Below are 14,671 nucleotides of genomic sequence, written 5' to 3'. Positions count from 1 at the left end.
TTGGGTATGTACCGTATAATTAAGGCAAATGGTTTATTGAGTTGGGCAACGCGAGCCGGATGCGGCATACTCCTTCACGAAATTAACATTTTTACGCGTGCCATCGTTTCGTCAGGGAAAACGTTTGCGCATTATCTCTTCCCGCCAAAGTTAGTATGCTCTGATGTTGAAGAATGTTGCCGGTCGACAAACGCAATGAGCACGCGAATCTGTTAAGGAGTCTGATGTATTGTAAGAAATTGTTGCGAGAACTCGGTGCACGCTATCAGTGTAATATCGCGTTTCCTTATTTCATGCACGCTCGTAATCGCTGCTTCGATGCCGGTAATTTCGATCGAAAAAGAATTATGACTCTGGTCGAATCACTTTGCCGAGTAATTGACTGCATTAACGTTACGTGGGCAGGTGAAGATAGACACCGGTCGTTTATCATGTGAGACTCGCGTACGAGCTGTTTTATTCGTTTTCGCGTCTACGCTCTCCTACGTCTTCTATACAACTTGAAATTCAAGTTTATTTATGCAGAAACCGTCTTGCCACGCTTTCTTAAGGTAATTCTACTCGATTAGGCATCGACGTTTGCAGCGACGGCACGCGTAAAAATGGTTACAAAGCAAATACTTGGACGCGGTTTAATAATTAGTAACGCGTTATTGTACCGCTCTTTATAATCCGGTTAATGGTAGGGCAACCTGCACGCGAATAACAACGCGTTTATCTTGTTAGCCGGATCTCACACCCGGCGAACATTATTACACGACGTCGAGCATGTACGACGTTAGCGAATTATATGCTGCGTTTTGAATCTCAATCGTCACGTTCCCGCGGCGAGCCGTCTCGCACCTGTAGATTCTTTTGCTTTCCGCCTCGCCACGGGACATCCTCGTATACACACGCTTATCTCGATGTATCTCCCTTGACGGCACGTGGAAAATTATCGCTTAAGAGCTTTCCGAAGTTTTTCAAGTGTTTCGCAAAGAGAACGACGACTGTAACTCTGCTTGTCCTTGGAAATGTTATGAAAGCTAAGTCGCAGGGTAAAATTTCTTTTACCTTAGAGGAAGAAGAATCCTTACGACTTTCATCTCTTCCAAAGTCATCTTGGGAAAACAATGAGTTCAAATGACGGAGCAGTGAAACACTGAGAGTTTACTCGGAGAGACGTGGATTTAATTATCTTTGACGGAGAAAAAATATGTAAATCTCATAGGAGGACGAGTTATTCAGGCGGCGAGGGCTAATAATACGTTTCTCGTTGGGAATCGCGTAGATCATTTGCGAAGATCAAGGGAACGACACACCCGACTGCACGCGTCGTTGATTTCTTGGAGCGTCGCGTCGTGTCGATCACGACGGCAGCCTTTTTCCTGCAATTACGCTCTGTCGCGTTCCCTTTCGTAAAACACGCACACGCGAACGGTCATTCGCGTGGAAGCTCGTAAAAAAGACGATCCGCGATGAAAGCAAATATGCAAAGCGACGTGCCTCTTATGTACTTACACGCGTACAACGCGCGGCGCAGTCTATATTTATGAGAGATCGCTGACGATACGATTGTATATTCAAGATTTAAGACGTTCTCACGGTAAATTGTGCTACGTACCGTGATTGAGAGGAATGCACGGCTACGTACGAAATTAGGGCTACCCGGTGGTTGAAACGGAACAGCGCCGGCAAGAGTTCGGTCCCAATTTAGAGCAATTACGTGGTTCAGTTATTCTTGGTTCCCGTAGCGAATTCTTGCATCGAATTTAGTAATTCATCGGAATTTGTCTCTTTCCGAGAAATCAAATGGAAATTGCTAACGGTGGACGATGTACGGTTTGTTCCAGAACCGGAAGAACGATGAAAAAGAGAAGAGCGCATTAATTAGCCGTTAATCAGAACGATGCATCATGGCTTCGTCTTTAGGGGGACCAGGAATGGCGTCTGGTGTCTCGACACCGCGAAGAGTCAACCTGGAGTTTCCACCACCTCCGCCTTATCCGCCACCTCATGCTCAGGTACGATGCTGAATCACGGCCAATTGGCATATTCCAAGAGTGAACTTGCGAAATCGATATAAGACGAATGATTGAAACGGTCACGCGACTACCGATCTCTAAAAATCGTATTTATCTACTTTTTGCAGATTGCTTGCACGGGTTTGGTGGATCCTGGACCGGAGGCGCCCGGCATGACGAGCTCTGCTCACCAACACGGCCTTCAAGATTATTCGTACGCTTACTACGAACCTGGCCCGAGCCGGTTGCACGGTACGTATCCGGCGGAAGTGGGCCTAAATCGTGTGCCGCAGCAACAACAGCAACACTCGTTCAAGAGGCACACGTACATGACGCGATACGGCACCGAGGAAAATATCTACGAGGAGATCTCGGAGATCAAGTAAGAAATCGATCGAATCAATAAAATTCCCTACAAACTCCTGTCACAATCCTATCCTGTCTCTCTCGACGGCGACGAGTCGGAAATGGTCAATCGATTTTCTCGTGAAAATCTACCCACGTCCGATGGGTAGGTATTATTCCGCGGCAGGAAGACGGTGTCGGCTTTCAAGGGAAGAGAGAGTGCACTCGGGCTTCTTACGGTCGATAGGGAACGCCGTTGACGATAGTCGGTGGAATTATGTTTCATTCAATCTAAACGGGTTGATGAATAAAAATAGGATTGATGAATACGCACGTTCATTCGCCCAGACGCGAAGTGAACTTCAACTGGCGCGGTTCAAGTGGACAACGAGTCTCCTCGCGGTCCCCCTCCCTCCTCTCGGCCACTTGGCCCCCGATTCGACGTATACCAGGCACCGGATGCCATGAGACCTTAACGATTAAGTCGCGAACAATAAGAAAACAAGCCGAGCGACTAGAGATTGTTGCAACCGTGTCCACCGCGCGAGCACATACATACATAAGTCATGCGTTCGGACAAGATAAATGGTCAGCTATTCAAGGTGGATTCGAACCTTGAGTAAATCGTCGGGTGTCTTGCAAATAGTACTTCTAATGGGTTCGCCGTTTCCGATAGAACGCTCCTCGATTAAACGCTATTGCCATTTCCTGTAAACCGATCCGACGCATCCCCCAAACGCTTGAAACTTGGCTACCATCATTCGCTTCTGATTGCCGTCTATACAAACGGTCGCTTATAAGATCGAACGATGCAAATGCGATACTAATGGAATCGTATATAAATAGTAATGGGGGGACCGGGATTCATTAGCAGACAATGTCACCGGGCGTTGCACGGTTCGAGGAGATCCCTGGTGGCGGAGGAGGTGCGACGAGTGCAGTCACGGCATCGCCGGGTGCTCGGGGAATTGAACCTTAGCGTAGAGGCGATGCTGATGCCCACCGTGGTCGATAATAACGACGAGGACGAGCAGCAGGATCAGCGCGGGGTATCCACAGAGGAGCTGTTATCCTCGGTCAGTCCTACCGACGACCTCCTTTCGCCTGTTGGCTGTGACATGGACAGCGGCTTCAGTGGAAGCTCCAGTGCAAGTTACAGGTTGATAGAGATGTATTTGAGTGTACACCGTGCGCTGGGAAAGTTTGTGGAATTTCGGGTCTGTCCTTTGAAAATTAGTCATTGAAATTTGATACTCAGCCGTGAGCAGAGTGCAGATATTTCAGTGGGCGTTTAATGGTTTATGAAATATTCAAGAGTGTAAAGGTCGCGTTTCATGAACCAATGCATAGGAATTGTTACGTGGGTGGAAACGCAGTTCCTTTTTTCGGGGACTGCGAAAATAAAAATAATATTCCACAAGCTTCTTTGCCTACTACAATTCTAAGCAATTTCTAAGTTCGATGACCCCGAAGAAACAAGTTCCGGAAGCAGGAAGGGACCTAAGGCCGTCGATTGGTGTTTGTTCAGGTCTGGACTGGGATCGTTGAGGAGGGGGATGGGTAAGACCAGCACCCCGGAATTAGCGGGCGGGCAGCGTAAAACCAAGGCGGCAATGATCTGGAAAAAGGGTTGGAAGGGCTGGAAGAAGCTCCATTCTTTTGGGACCAATAGCAACAAGATTGGTGAGTCGTTTCTACTTGTACAACGCTGCGCGCCTATAGATACCGTTACTATAAAAAAAATATCGTGAAATGACGACGTTACGAGCCACGTAATAGCCACGCGCGAATTTTTTCAAACAATAAGCGAGGGTACGCAAAGAAAATAACGAGCGATCGAAACTGCGAACGATAACTCAAAGCCGGTTCGATTTTGTTTTTTCCAACCATCGGCTATCTCAGGGATAATAAATCCACGGCGAAACGAAAGCTGAAGCTGTGGTCAAGCTACGGTCACGAACCGTTCATGGCCGGGAATTAATTATACTCGCGGCGCGGTGGCCGCGTTAAAAAATTCTCGTTACGCGCACGACCCTCGACTATCGTGCCGCGAATACGTAGCCAGAGAGAAGGAGCGAGAAATAAAATGTGTACGGAGAAAAAAGTGCGCAGAGGTGCCGCTCCTTTTCTGCAAGTGCTTCGAGAAACACGCGAAAGGATCAAGTGGCAGATTAGCAGTTTCACTCGTGTGTGACCAGCGCAAAGTATTTAGGGCAAGGCGTTATTAGGTCGGGTTTGGAAATATCAGTGACACGAATTTTTATTCATTTATCCTTTATTAGTACGTACAGCTTAATTATTTAACGTGGCCCCGTATCATTCCTCCGTACGAAACTAACAGCGAAAGGATTAATTGTTCCGTACGTAGGTACATTGTCGATAGGCGCAATCTTGATCGATATCCAGGTTGAAACAGCGTGTTCCAGGGGGCCATCGAGCACCTTTTGTCCGCCGGTTTCACGGCCCTTTGTCGCGCATAACTGCACAAGTATGTGCAGACGCCTTTCTTTCATGGGAACACTGGCCTCACCGCGGCTATGACGCAAACATTCGGTCCCGTACGCGCTCGTGTGCATTTGGCGCACGAACCGAGTTAATTATTGGTACTTGGAAGGGGTCAGCCGCGAGGTCACTCGGTGGAGAAGCAGATGCGAGACCACGTGCACGCCCATCTCGTTCGTTCACTCGCCCCTCCCGCTTCTCTCTCTCTCTCTCTCTCTTTCTGCTTTGCATCGACTCCGCCTCCGTTTCTCTCATTCTCTCCTTTTATTCCCTTGCCAGTTCTGAACCAGCGTTTTACTAGCATTTCCGATGATGCATTCATCGATTTCATTCCCCTTATTAAAAGTTTCAAAGAAAGCAGTATCAAAGAGCTCGTTTTAAATCGGTTCTCGATGGACGTGTTAAAGTTTCTTGCGCCAGTAGTTCCCCGACGCGATCCTAGCGGTATAGAGTTTCGCGCTACTGCGAAACGTCACGAACAAAAGTAATCTTTTACCCGATGCCGCCGGGATCCTGTCGATAGCCCAGAAAGATTGTAAACGTAGAGTCGTGCGCATGGGGGCAGATGTTCGGAAAAGAGCAGTCTCTCAGCCCACTCGCTCTCGACCATATGGTTTGCGGGATCTCTCCTGTCGTGATTCTCGAACGGCCCAGGCCTACCCTAATCTCTCTACACAGAAACTCGAGGACGCCGTTGTACCGTTCGAAACAATACCGGCGTTGTGATCGCCGGATGTCGTTACTTCTCCGATATTCCTCAAATTTTTAGAAAATCTTTTGAGAAAAAACGAATTACGACGTTGAACATAATAGTTATTCGAGCATCATCCATGTAATCTGATCGCGTCATGATTGCACAACGATTCGTAGAAAGTGGTCAGGCGTCTTTCCTCGTCTAAACAACGTTACAGCTTGTTGGCGATGCTCTCCACGGCGTGCATCAAGCGTACTATGATAGATCTGTTCTCCTCGTCCCGTTTCTTGATGTACTCGAAGATTTGCTCGATGCATCGATCGGTCCGTGACTCGCGATCCTCTCGGGTTCTCCTCTGCGACTTTCTTGGCCTTATTTCATTTTCGCCGTGCCTACAGACCTAGAAACGTTTCGTTCAGTACAAATTTTAAAACAACTGTCCTCTGTTTCCATAGTCTATACATACCTTACGCAAATGTTCGGAGCTGTCCGCCACTGACGTCACTTCCTCGATTATCAACTCCGTGGCACGTGGTAGCCGCGGCAAGGCTCTCCTTCGTATGGAATTTGTCCCCCTTTGCCTAAAGACCGATTTTTATTTATTCTTTGCGGAAAGTGAAATGTTTCTAATACGTGAATACCGAAAGTATCGCACTTGCTATTTAGGGGAGATCGCGCTTTCTTGATTTTGCGGTAATCCGGAAGCGAGTCACACGTCCCACTCACGGTTTCCGGATGAAATCGTAGCGGAAGCGCGTCCGCGGACGAGGTAGGCTCTTCCGGTGTCACGGAGACGCAAAGGAATTCGTGGGGATCGATAAAATCATCGTTGATCGGCGTCTTCTCCCGATCGAATCCTACAACCTCGTCGATCGCGTTGTAGAACGGCCAAGAAATGTCGTCCGTTTTATTTCTGTCCCCGTGCACCGGGTTCTTCAATTCCTTTAACAGATCTCCGTATCAAATGCATAATAAAAAAAGAAAAAGAGGTAAAAACTATCGTATCGTTTTTAATTCGTTAGATCTTAAATAATCGTATCGAGAAATGAGTTTGGGGTCAGTGCACTGGCCCAAAGTTAATTGAAAGGCGCCTATCTCACTTTGTACTGTTGTAACAAGTTGGACCATTTCTTCTTTAGTACTCTGTACTGCACGTTGGCCATCACTGTAGGGAACTCCTCCCGCATCTGTTGTAAAATATACCTAAAAATCGGGAGCGTAAATAAAGAGACATTTTAGATAAGGGACGACAATGAAACGCGTTCAGTCTCGCTCTTTGTGTTGCCTATTCGAAGCGATTCGCGTTCCGAGAAACGAACAGTGAAGACACTATTCGCGATACGAAATAAAACCGGGCTATTGTTTTGCTCTTATCGGCGAGCGTACGCGTTTCGACTGATAACGGGACGGTTGAAGAAGAATAAGAAGAATACTCGATCAAGTACGGACAAGATGCCACTGAACGAACCGCAATATTCCCGTCCATTTCCGTTTCCGTTCTTGTGACACGCTGCGTTTAGGGTGCGTAATGTTTCCGCTCATTAAAAAGCAATATGTTTCATGTATTTTGATGAACCGAATGAATAGACATATCAAATCCAATTCTCTCAACTTTTCAAGTCGTATATAATCAGAGGGGAGTCGGTAATAATAGCAATCGCGTTCTTTATTTTTCGGTTTCACCGTTCGCGTCCCTAATAAGGAGTTCGAAAGAGGATGAAATAAAAAGATCGTGACCGATGGTAAAACGAGACGGGCAAGATCGCGTTTTGACACGTGAAAAATCGCTCGTCCCGTGTCTTTTCGCTCTCGAGGTCGACCGGCGCGAGAACGTCGCGGTTGATGAATGATGCAAACGAGACTTTTTGTCAGTACCTTTTTATCCTCGCACATGCGAGACGCGCTGACGGTGAAAACTTTTTGCTCGACAACGAAATTGAGATATTTGGAATTCTCGGATCGACGTTTAGAACGTTTAAGGGGTCAGAGTGGTTCTACTTACTCCCATCCCGCCTGGGCGGAATATTTGCGGCCGGTGAACAGCTTCCCATTATCCTTTCGGAGCTGAATGAACCGGCAGGTGAGATTCTCGGTCCCTGTGGACATCCGCAAACGCGGTAGGGGAAATCCCCGTGACTACCTGCGTGACTAGCGATTATTATCGCCGTAGTCATGGTTACGATTCGTATTAGACGCTTATTATACCGCCGGAGGAGAAATATCGTATCTCGAGGCACGTAGCAGACAGGGATCGGTCGCCGCGTAAAGAAAAACGAGAGAAAGGAATGGGGAAAGAAGCGGGAACGAATAACAATTCTAATAGCGCAGAAACACGTGGATAGGCGCGCGAGCAACTCATTCCGTTACGCGTTTCTTCGAGTCGCTCGTGTGCATCGAGGTAGTCGATTGATCGTCAGAAAAACGAGACTAATCGTTTGATTACATGATCGATGACGAATCACGGATGATCTTGACGACGTATTGGAAAAAAGGTCTAGGATGCAATTGACGCGTCGCGATGCGAGTGCATTGTGAGCCGAAGCATAATCTGATAATTAAAGCTGTAAATAGGCGGGAACTTAAACCGAACAGGGGAACTGGAATGTTTAAAGCAGTGCAGAGTGGGAATACGCTTCTCACAGCGATGACGATGCAAGCGAAGCAGTGGAAGTCGCACTTGCGCGTCGCGTTAGATTTATGTATGACAAAAATGGATCGCTGATCTATGAGTGGAAGCAGAAACGACGAGAGCACGTTGGTAAAACAATTGGTATGAATTTCGACGGTGATGAACGTCGCACCGGACGCGAACAGAGACGTGCCACGTGGGCTTGTCGTATCGACTGAAACTTACATCGAAATTTCGTGTGTTGAGACGTCTGCGTCATGATGATTGATGCGGAGAATGCAATCAAAACTCGTACTCGGAGATTCTGATGCGTACTAAAATCTAGACATGGTTTCAGTCCTCAATGAGGAGCTAGGGGGGAGTCGTAGCGAACGACACAGCCGTGGTGGAAGCTGCGAAGTTCGAGATTTGGTGGGGACGAGCGATAGTCAGACGCGTATAAACGCGAGTTGCTCCAAGCGTGTATGTACCTAACCGGCTTGTTCTCTGGATGCGTGCCAAGCAAGAATGGAAAACAAACCGCGTCGCCATCTCCCATTAAAACTACACAACAGGCTCTTTTCCTCCTTGTTCGAGCGACCGTGCTCCATTCCCAGCTGTGTTAACGACCATAGGCTGATCCATAGATCCGCGCTTTGATCGATCGTTGACAATAATATGCCGTTCCAGGTAATTTGTTTCTTTTCTTCTTGTATGATTCTACTGGAAGCACCGTATAAATACAATTGACCTAACTTGGCCGTTTGCCTCATTGGCAACGCCGATCGTGCGATGTATTTTGATCTAGCCAGAAACTCTTATCGCTGAATTAGATGATTTATACGCGTGGGAAAAAGGACTAGCAGCTGTATGTTGAAATGTCTTGAAATACTTTGCGCGCGTGGACTTCCGAGACGCGTCATATTTCGCTTGCGTAAAGACCATGCATTTAATTATTGCTTACGACGATCTTTTTCTTGTTACGAATCGTTTGATCGATAATTTTTTAATCCGCACCCCGTCGATTCATTTCATAGTTTTAATTTTAAACAACGTAGTACTTGCTGCGTAGTTTAGATTTCTGATTCCGTTCACAAATTGAACAAGTATTAACTGTTTGACACGAGATTGACGTGTTTAGTCTCGTGAGAATACGTTTCTAGAATCGAGGTCGATAAATCCGATAACGTCGGCACGCGTGTAATCCAGTCGCAGAATTAATCGATTTACAAAGATAATTGCTTTGGGAATTCGATAAGCCAAAAACAAGCAATAAATGACAATACGATTTCATATATTCCTTTATTACAAGTAAAAATTCAATAATTCAAATATTCAAGGCCTTTGCCTCAATCGGCGCAGCGCTCGCCGACTGTCGGTCCCCGTAGAACTCGTTCTTTTATGCACCCATAATCCCCTCCTTCTGCATGGGTTACCTCCGCGCAGGTATAGAAAGAGGTGCACCGTGGTGGGTGGAGGGAAAGGGACCGATATATCGGGCGGGTGTTCCGACTGTTCTCTATTACAATACACAATTGATTTGTGTTAATTAAATCTGAAATTCGTTAACAGAATTATATACAATATCATTTTTTGAGTCTACGTCCGAGCATATCGAAAGCACTGCTGTTGCATGCCATGTCGAAGCATGGACAGAACGAATTCCGTTCGCAGGGTTCGATGTTTTCCTAGAATTTTTCACCGCTCTGTCAATTTGAAGAGCAGAAGGCTGGGTATACATTTGGAAGAACGAGAGCTCTCAAAGTCCAGCTGCCGGGCGGTTTTACCGTTCGACAATGCCTTCAGGTCGAAGGATCGTGCTTTTATCCTGTTCGCCTGAGCGTAACGTTCCAAGAATACATCTTTTAGAAAATGCTTCGTGGAAGAGGATTGTTTAATTAAAATATTAAGCAACAGTTTGATAATCTTTGTATCGTATACAGACGCATCACTCTCGGGATCGAGAACCGAGTGTTTCAAGCGCCACGTCGCGATCGTTTCGACCAACTACCATCATTCGAATGCCGTCTCTGTTCCTCTTTGTCCTACCACGTTCACCTTGTCTCTGGTTTCTTTCTCCCTTCTTCCGTCCGCGTATAGGCGCGAAACGGCCTACTCTTTTATTCTCTCTGTCTAGTTCTCATCTTTGTTCTTTCCAAGACCGACCAGTCGACCTCTCTCCTTTCCTTTCCACGCTGACTGCCTGCACTTTTACTCTCTCTTTCTAACATTTTCTCTCTTCTCTCGAGTTGCAGCACCCCTCAGTTCCATTCTTTCTTTTTCTCTCCCCCTCCGTGGCTGCCTCTTTCTCCTTCTATCTCGCAGTCGGCGAAGCTGCCGCAGCCTCGCTCGATCGTTCTTTTTCTCTTTCTCCCCCACGGTCTCTCTATCTTCCCTCCGTGCCCTTCGTTTCCATGCAACCTCCCTCAGTGCGCGACGACGGGTCCGCGGGCCACGGAGAGTTAGAGAGGCGCGCGCGCGCGGCCATGTTTACTCGGTTTCGGTGGCGTTTCTTCGTCGGACAGGACGCGTTCTTATCGGTGCACGCCGCGATATTAATTATGCCCGCGGCCGGCCGCGTGACCACGTGTACGCCGTGATTTTTCGCCGTGTACCCCAGTGCTGGACAAGTGACGTTCGACTGCTCCCCTGTGAATCGAATCGCGCCGATATCGTGCCGCGTATGTTGTTGCTCTCGACACAAACTCGTATTCGGTGAGCACGTTGCGCAGAGTGTAAACGCGACCAGCGGTGCTCCATATAACGAACAGTTCTTTTAATCTGGAGGAGGAAACGCGGCGTGGATCGCTCGCCTCCGCGAGATGGAGGAATTGCACAATGGTGTCATCCTGATCAAATGTAAGTCTCCCTCAATTGTGATTGTCAAAATACCGTGTCCAAGTATCCGGTGACGGCGTTCAACCAGAAACAGAACGTTCACCCCTGTTCGGATAGAACGTGTTGCTTTATAATTTCTGCGCATCGATGACGTACAAACGTTTCGCGATTTAGATGCCACATCGATATCTTCGTAAAGGGCCAGAAGTTAACGAAGCGTTAGTTATTTTCCTACGGGACTCGATTTCGAATATGAAATCGAGTCCGTGCGAGCGAACGATTCTATTGCGACACGGTCGATCATTGTTCCGGTAATTGGCATCGGCACGGTTGCGTGGAAACGACGAAACGCCCGTATCGCGCGGCGTCAGCTTCGGGACAGTGCCCGTTCCGCGTTCTTGGTGCATACTGCATCGGCCAATATTATTATTATGTCTGGTTCTCGCATAACAGTGGATCCGCGAATCGTTTTATGACGTCTTCGTTTATCGAGTTTGCGTTTCAATGAATCATCTCGGAATTCTCGCGCGCTCGTTGCGCGCCCGCCAGAATTGACCGTAAAATTACTAGCAATTTAGGAATAGCTGCTTAAGATGTCATCGGATTCGATTGTGTCCGGCCACGGTTTCCAAACGTTCGTTGACCAATCTTGTTTTACGCGTACGCAATACGTATGGTAAACGCCTGATGGGAAATGCGTTTCGTAATTTTATTTCCCCCGACCACTCGTAGTCATAAATCCGGGTAAACGACGACCGCAGGCGGACTATTATGTCGTAAAACAATAACGTACGGATGCATAGAATGGTCGCGCACGCGATGGCGCGGACTTAGAAATAGATATTTCGTTCGTGTAACGAGTTGTAAACTTCGCCAGTCGTTTAGAAAAAAAAAAAGATAAACCGTATGTCGTCGCTGCGGCCGTTTATTGTAAGTCGTAATCGGCACAAGCCTTGTGGCGACGGTGCGACCGGCGACCGCTCGACACCTGCGAGGGTATCGCTTTAAAATTCAAATTCGTCTCGATTCGCGAGATTGGGAGGCTCGAGTAACCCTGTTCGGGACACCTCTATGCGGTTAGTTAATATGGTAATTTATTCCGTGCGATCTAAGTACGGCCTTATAAACCGGCGGCCGAGTATCGAATGTCTACCAGATCTAGGACCTGTTATCCCGCGCGTGGGCGTGCTTTCTCTCTCATAAAACTGCAGATTGAAATGTCATACCGGCCGTGTTGGTATTTCGCCGGTTATTAAAAATTCACCGCTCGCTTCTATTATTGTAGATGAACCGGTTGAGATAGTGAAAGGGAGCAAATCTATACTAATTTGTACCTTTCGAAAGCGACAAGGATAATTGTACCGAACTACCGAACCCATCCGGACTTTCGTCGGGTGAGAACCCACGTGCTTTTTCTCTCGCGTGAGTGCAACTTCCATTTCTCGCGATAACTCGCGTTAACTCGTCTCCTTCGAATCGGAAATCGTTTTAGTTTGAATCCTAGGAAAAATGGGATACGAACTGTGTTACATTAAATATACGGAGAAGCGATTTCGCACAACTCGAGAAAAAAAAATGGGACAGTGACCGTGACGAGCATCGCGTGTCTGCGACCGCAACAGGCAATTCGTAGCGATAATAGAACGGCAGATATACGTAATCCGATCCAACCTGTGTTATTTCATAGGACAGGAACGACTTTGCTTTTCCTAAAAACCAGTTTCGCTTTACTTTTCCCTCTCCATGTCAGGTATAGCGTTAACAGAGTTCAATGCCTCGTTCCATATATTTTCTTCTTCTGTTCCCTGCTTATAAAACGTGCGATCCGTTTATGAAATCCCGATAAGCGCAGGAGCGAAACATTTTCCGCGAGCGAGATAAAGATCTAATTTGGGATTTTAGTCGATGATCAGGGCGGGTTTTCGGATCATTGTTCATAACGGTCGAGGTCGTCGGTCGATTGCGCAATATCCTGCTGGAAGAATGTCCATTGAAAATCGTCGAAGCGAACGCGACGAACTGGTTCGCCTGTCCCGCGTTGGCGTGAACACGGCCGACTCCTAATCTCGGTTATGCGCGTTTAAACGCGGACCGGGTATATAACGGAGCCACCGGGGATAACCGGGTGCGTAGTTGCAGTAAATTCGGCTCCGCGGGTAGCGAAAAAGGAAGTATTCTCGTGCCGATGACTCCTCGAATCGTGGACTCTGTCGTCAGAAATAAAGTTAGTGGGGAGCACGTGTGTCACTGTAAAAAGCCGTGGCCTCTCCGGCTCCGTGAGCGCCCGCTCACACGATTCGGCCGCCGCAGCCTCTGCGTCTATACGTGCTTACAATGAGTATTCAAGTGCCGCGCTGTTGCCAGACTTTATGTACCCGAGCCCCACGCTCCGCTAGTCGCTTTTAACTAATTGACACGGTCCTAAAATTTAATGCCAACTCTTTCTCTCACCCTCGACCTCCCGTACGTCTCTCCGTCTTTTTTTCGCAAACGTTCCAGCTACAACTAAACAACCGTACGTTTCCATGGACGGATGATGGCCGTGTTTATGCAGACGTGTTTATAAGAAAGGGAGAGCACATGCCACGCGAAGGAAATATGGAACGTTTAATCTGCCCGTTAGGGAACAGAGATAAACGAGACGCGTGGTAGTTAATTGGTCGCATAGGTACACTACGGTTTGATGCCGCGCGCGTACACCTGTGACGCAACACGTTTTACGAGACGCTTCCGGAAGGCAAGGACGGTGTACTGTGTCCTGTGTTTAATTAAATCGCCCTCGCAATTAATGACCATGCCCGCGGTTTTCGTCCCGTTCAATTATCAATTTCAAAGGCGAACGTCACTGCCTCGTTAAACCGATATCGCGCAATTGACTCGGCTTTCGAATATTACGTGAAATATGTGCATGCCAATTGGAAAGAGGTACGTCGCGAAACCGTTTGAAAGTGGCTGTTGAATCTTGATCTCGCTTCCTTAAACGGCGTTAAAAATTTCGCGTCGTTCGTTCCGAGATAGCTAGAAGGATCTCTCGACGTCGTGTATGAATTAAATTAGCCAATGCGCTTTCAAAGATCACCGTACGGGATGCATATCACGGGTATTGCAGCTACCGTGCCCGCCTCCTCTGCGCGCGTACGTGTATGAGAAAACGGTCGTGTACCTGCAGTTTGTTGCGCATTGCCGCGTTGCACCTGCATGTTATGCCTTATCCGCGGCGACGCGACCCGTTCCGATTTAAAGCCGGCGCGAAGAAGCGGACACGACGCATTGTTGGGACCGCGCGGAGGAGCGAGATGCCGGGGCCCGAAGGGATGCGGTTCTATTTTCAAAGAATGGAAACAATATACCTCTCGCCTCGTAGGCGAAGCGCGTTCGCGTGGGTGTTGGATGCAACAGGCTCGGTTTAACTGGTTCGGCTGCCTCGTGAATTGTCTTGCAGGTTCCCCGGCATTCCGATGCATGCAACAAGCATCTCTTCCGCGCGCTACCGCCTATTATACACGGTGACCCGATAACGAAACCACCGTTTCAAACAAATTTGTCGACTCGATTAAGGATGTATTGGCTATACAGTCAATCCCAAAAGTTTATGTACCTTAGAAAAACGCATTTCCTATAATTAAAAAGAAATCAGACGTCGGAAGAATAATGCTAATAATAAATAGCTACGTGCTAAAA

The 14,671-nt window shown here is 47.6% G+C and overlaps 2 protein-coding genes across 4 annotated transcripts in view; one reads left to right on the top strand and one right to left on the bottom strand.

The window, feature by feature from the left end:
* The window catches only part of LOC108629484 (rho guanine nucleotide exchange factor 10), a 34,125-nt gene that overhangs the window by 2,340 nt on the left and 17,114 nt on the right, over positions 1 to 14,671 (top strand). The window contains exons 2-5 of one of the 2 annotated variants that reach the window (XM_018032193.2): positions 1,833 to 2,003; positions 2,132 to 2,385; positions 3,220 to 3,507; positions 3,877 to 4,031. In XM_018032193.2, the coding sequence (XP_017887682.1) occupies positions 1,896 to 2,003; positions 2,132 to 2,385; positions 3,220 to 3,507; positions 3,877 to 4,031 (805 nt within the window). In that variant the 5' untranslated portion in view covers positions 1,833 to 1,895. Of the gene's footprint in view, positions 1 to 1,832; positions 2,004 to 2,131; positions 2,386 to 3,219; positions 3,508 to 3,876; positions 4,032 to 9,409; positions 11,012 to 14,671 lie in introns of those variants that run through there. The other variant, XM_018032194.2, reaches the window with a different exon arrangement.
* On the bottom strand, positions 4,606 to 8,820 carry LOC108629485 (uncharacterized). Of its 2 annotated transcripts, XM_018032196.2 has the most exons (6): positions 8,399 to 8,820; positions 7,547 to 7,640; positions 6,645 to 6,747; positions 6,200 to 6,486; positions 6,011 to 6,125; positions 4,606 to 5,944 (listed from the first exon to the last, which is right to left on the bottom strand). In XM_018032196.2, exons 1-6 carry the CDS (start codon positions 8,430 to 8,432, stop codon positions 5,756 to 5,758), a joined length of 822 nt encoding a protein of 273 aa, XP_017887685.1. In that variant the 5' UTR covers positions 8,433 to 8,820; the 3' UTR covers positions 4,606 to 5,755. The 2 variants fall into 2 exon arrangements, with proteins under 2 accessions (XP_017887685.1, XP_026673147.1); XM_026817346.1 differs by lacking the exon at positions 7,547 to 7,640 and having other exon boundaries at positions 8,399 to 8,500.

This window comes from Ceratina calcarata, unplaced genomic scaffold, assembly GCF_001652005.2.
Source record: "Ceratina calcarata isolate Rehan_Ccalc_2016 unplaced genomic scaffold, ASM165200v1 scaffold569.2, whole genome shotgun sequence".
In the NCBI taxonomy this organism is placed as follows: Eukaryota; Metazoa; Arthropoda; class Insecta; order Hymenoptera; family Apidae; genus Ceratina; species Ceratina calcarata.
Note: the sequence above shows the minus strand (reverse complement) of the source record. Positions and strands in the feature narration are given on the sequence as shown.

What these genes read in the sequence shown, in the direction of transcription:
- LOC108629485 (XM_018032196.2), bottom strand. Translation starts at nt 8,432, where the DNA reads ATGACGCAGACGTCTCAACACACGAAATTTCGAT. An exon ending in TCAACACACGAAATTTCGAT is followed by an intron (nt 7,641 to 8,398) that starts GTAAGTTTCAGT and finishes GGATGTCCACAG; the next exon opens with GGACCGAGAATCTCACCTGC. An exon ending in TCCGCCCAGGCGGGATGGGA is followed by an intron (nt 6,748 to 7,546) that starts GTAAGTAGAACC and finishes CCCGATTTTTAG; the next exon opens with GTATATTTTACAACAGATGC.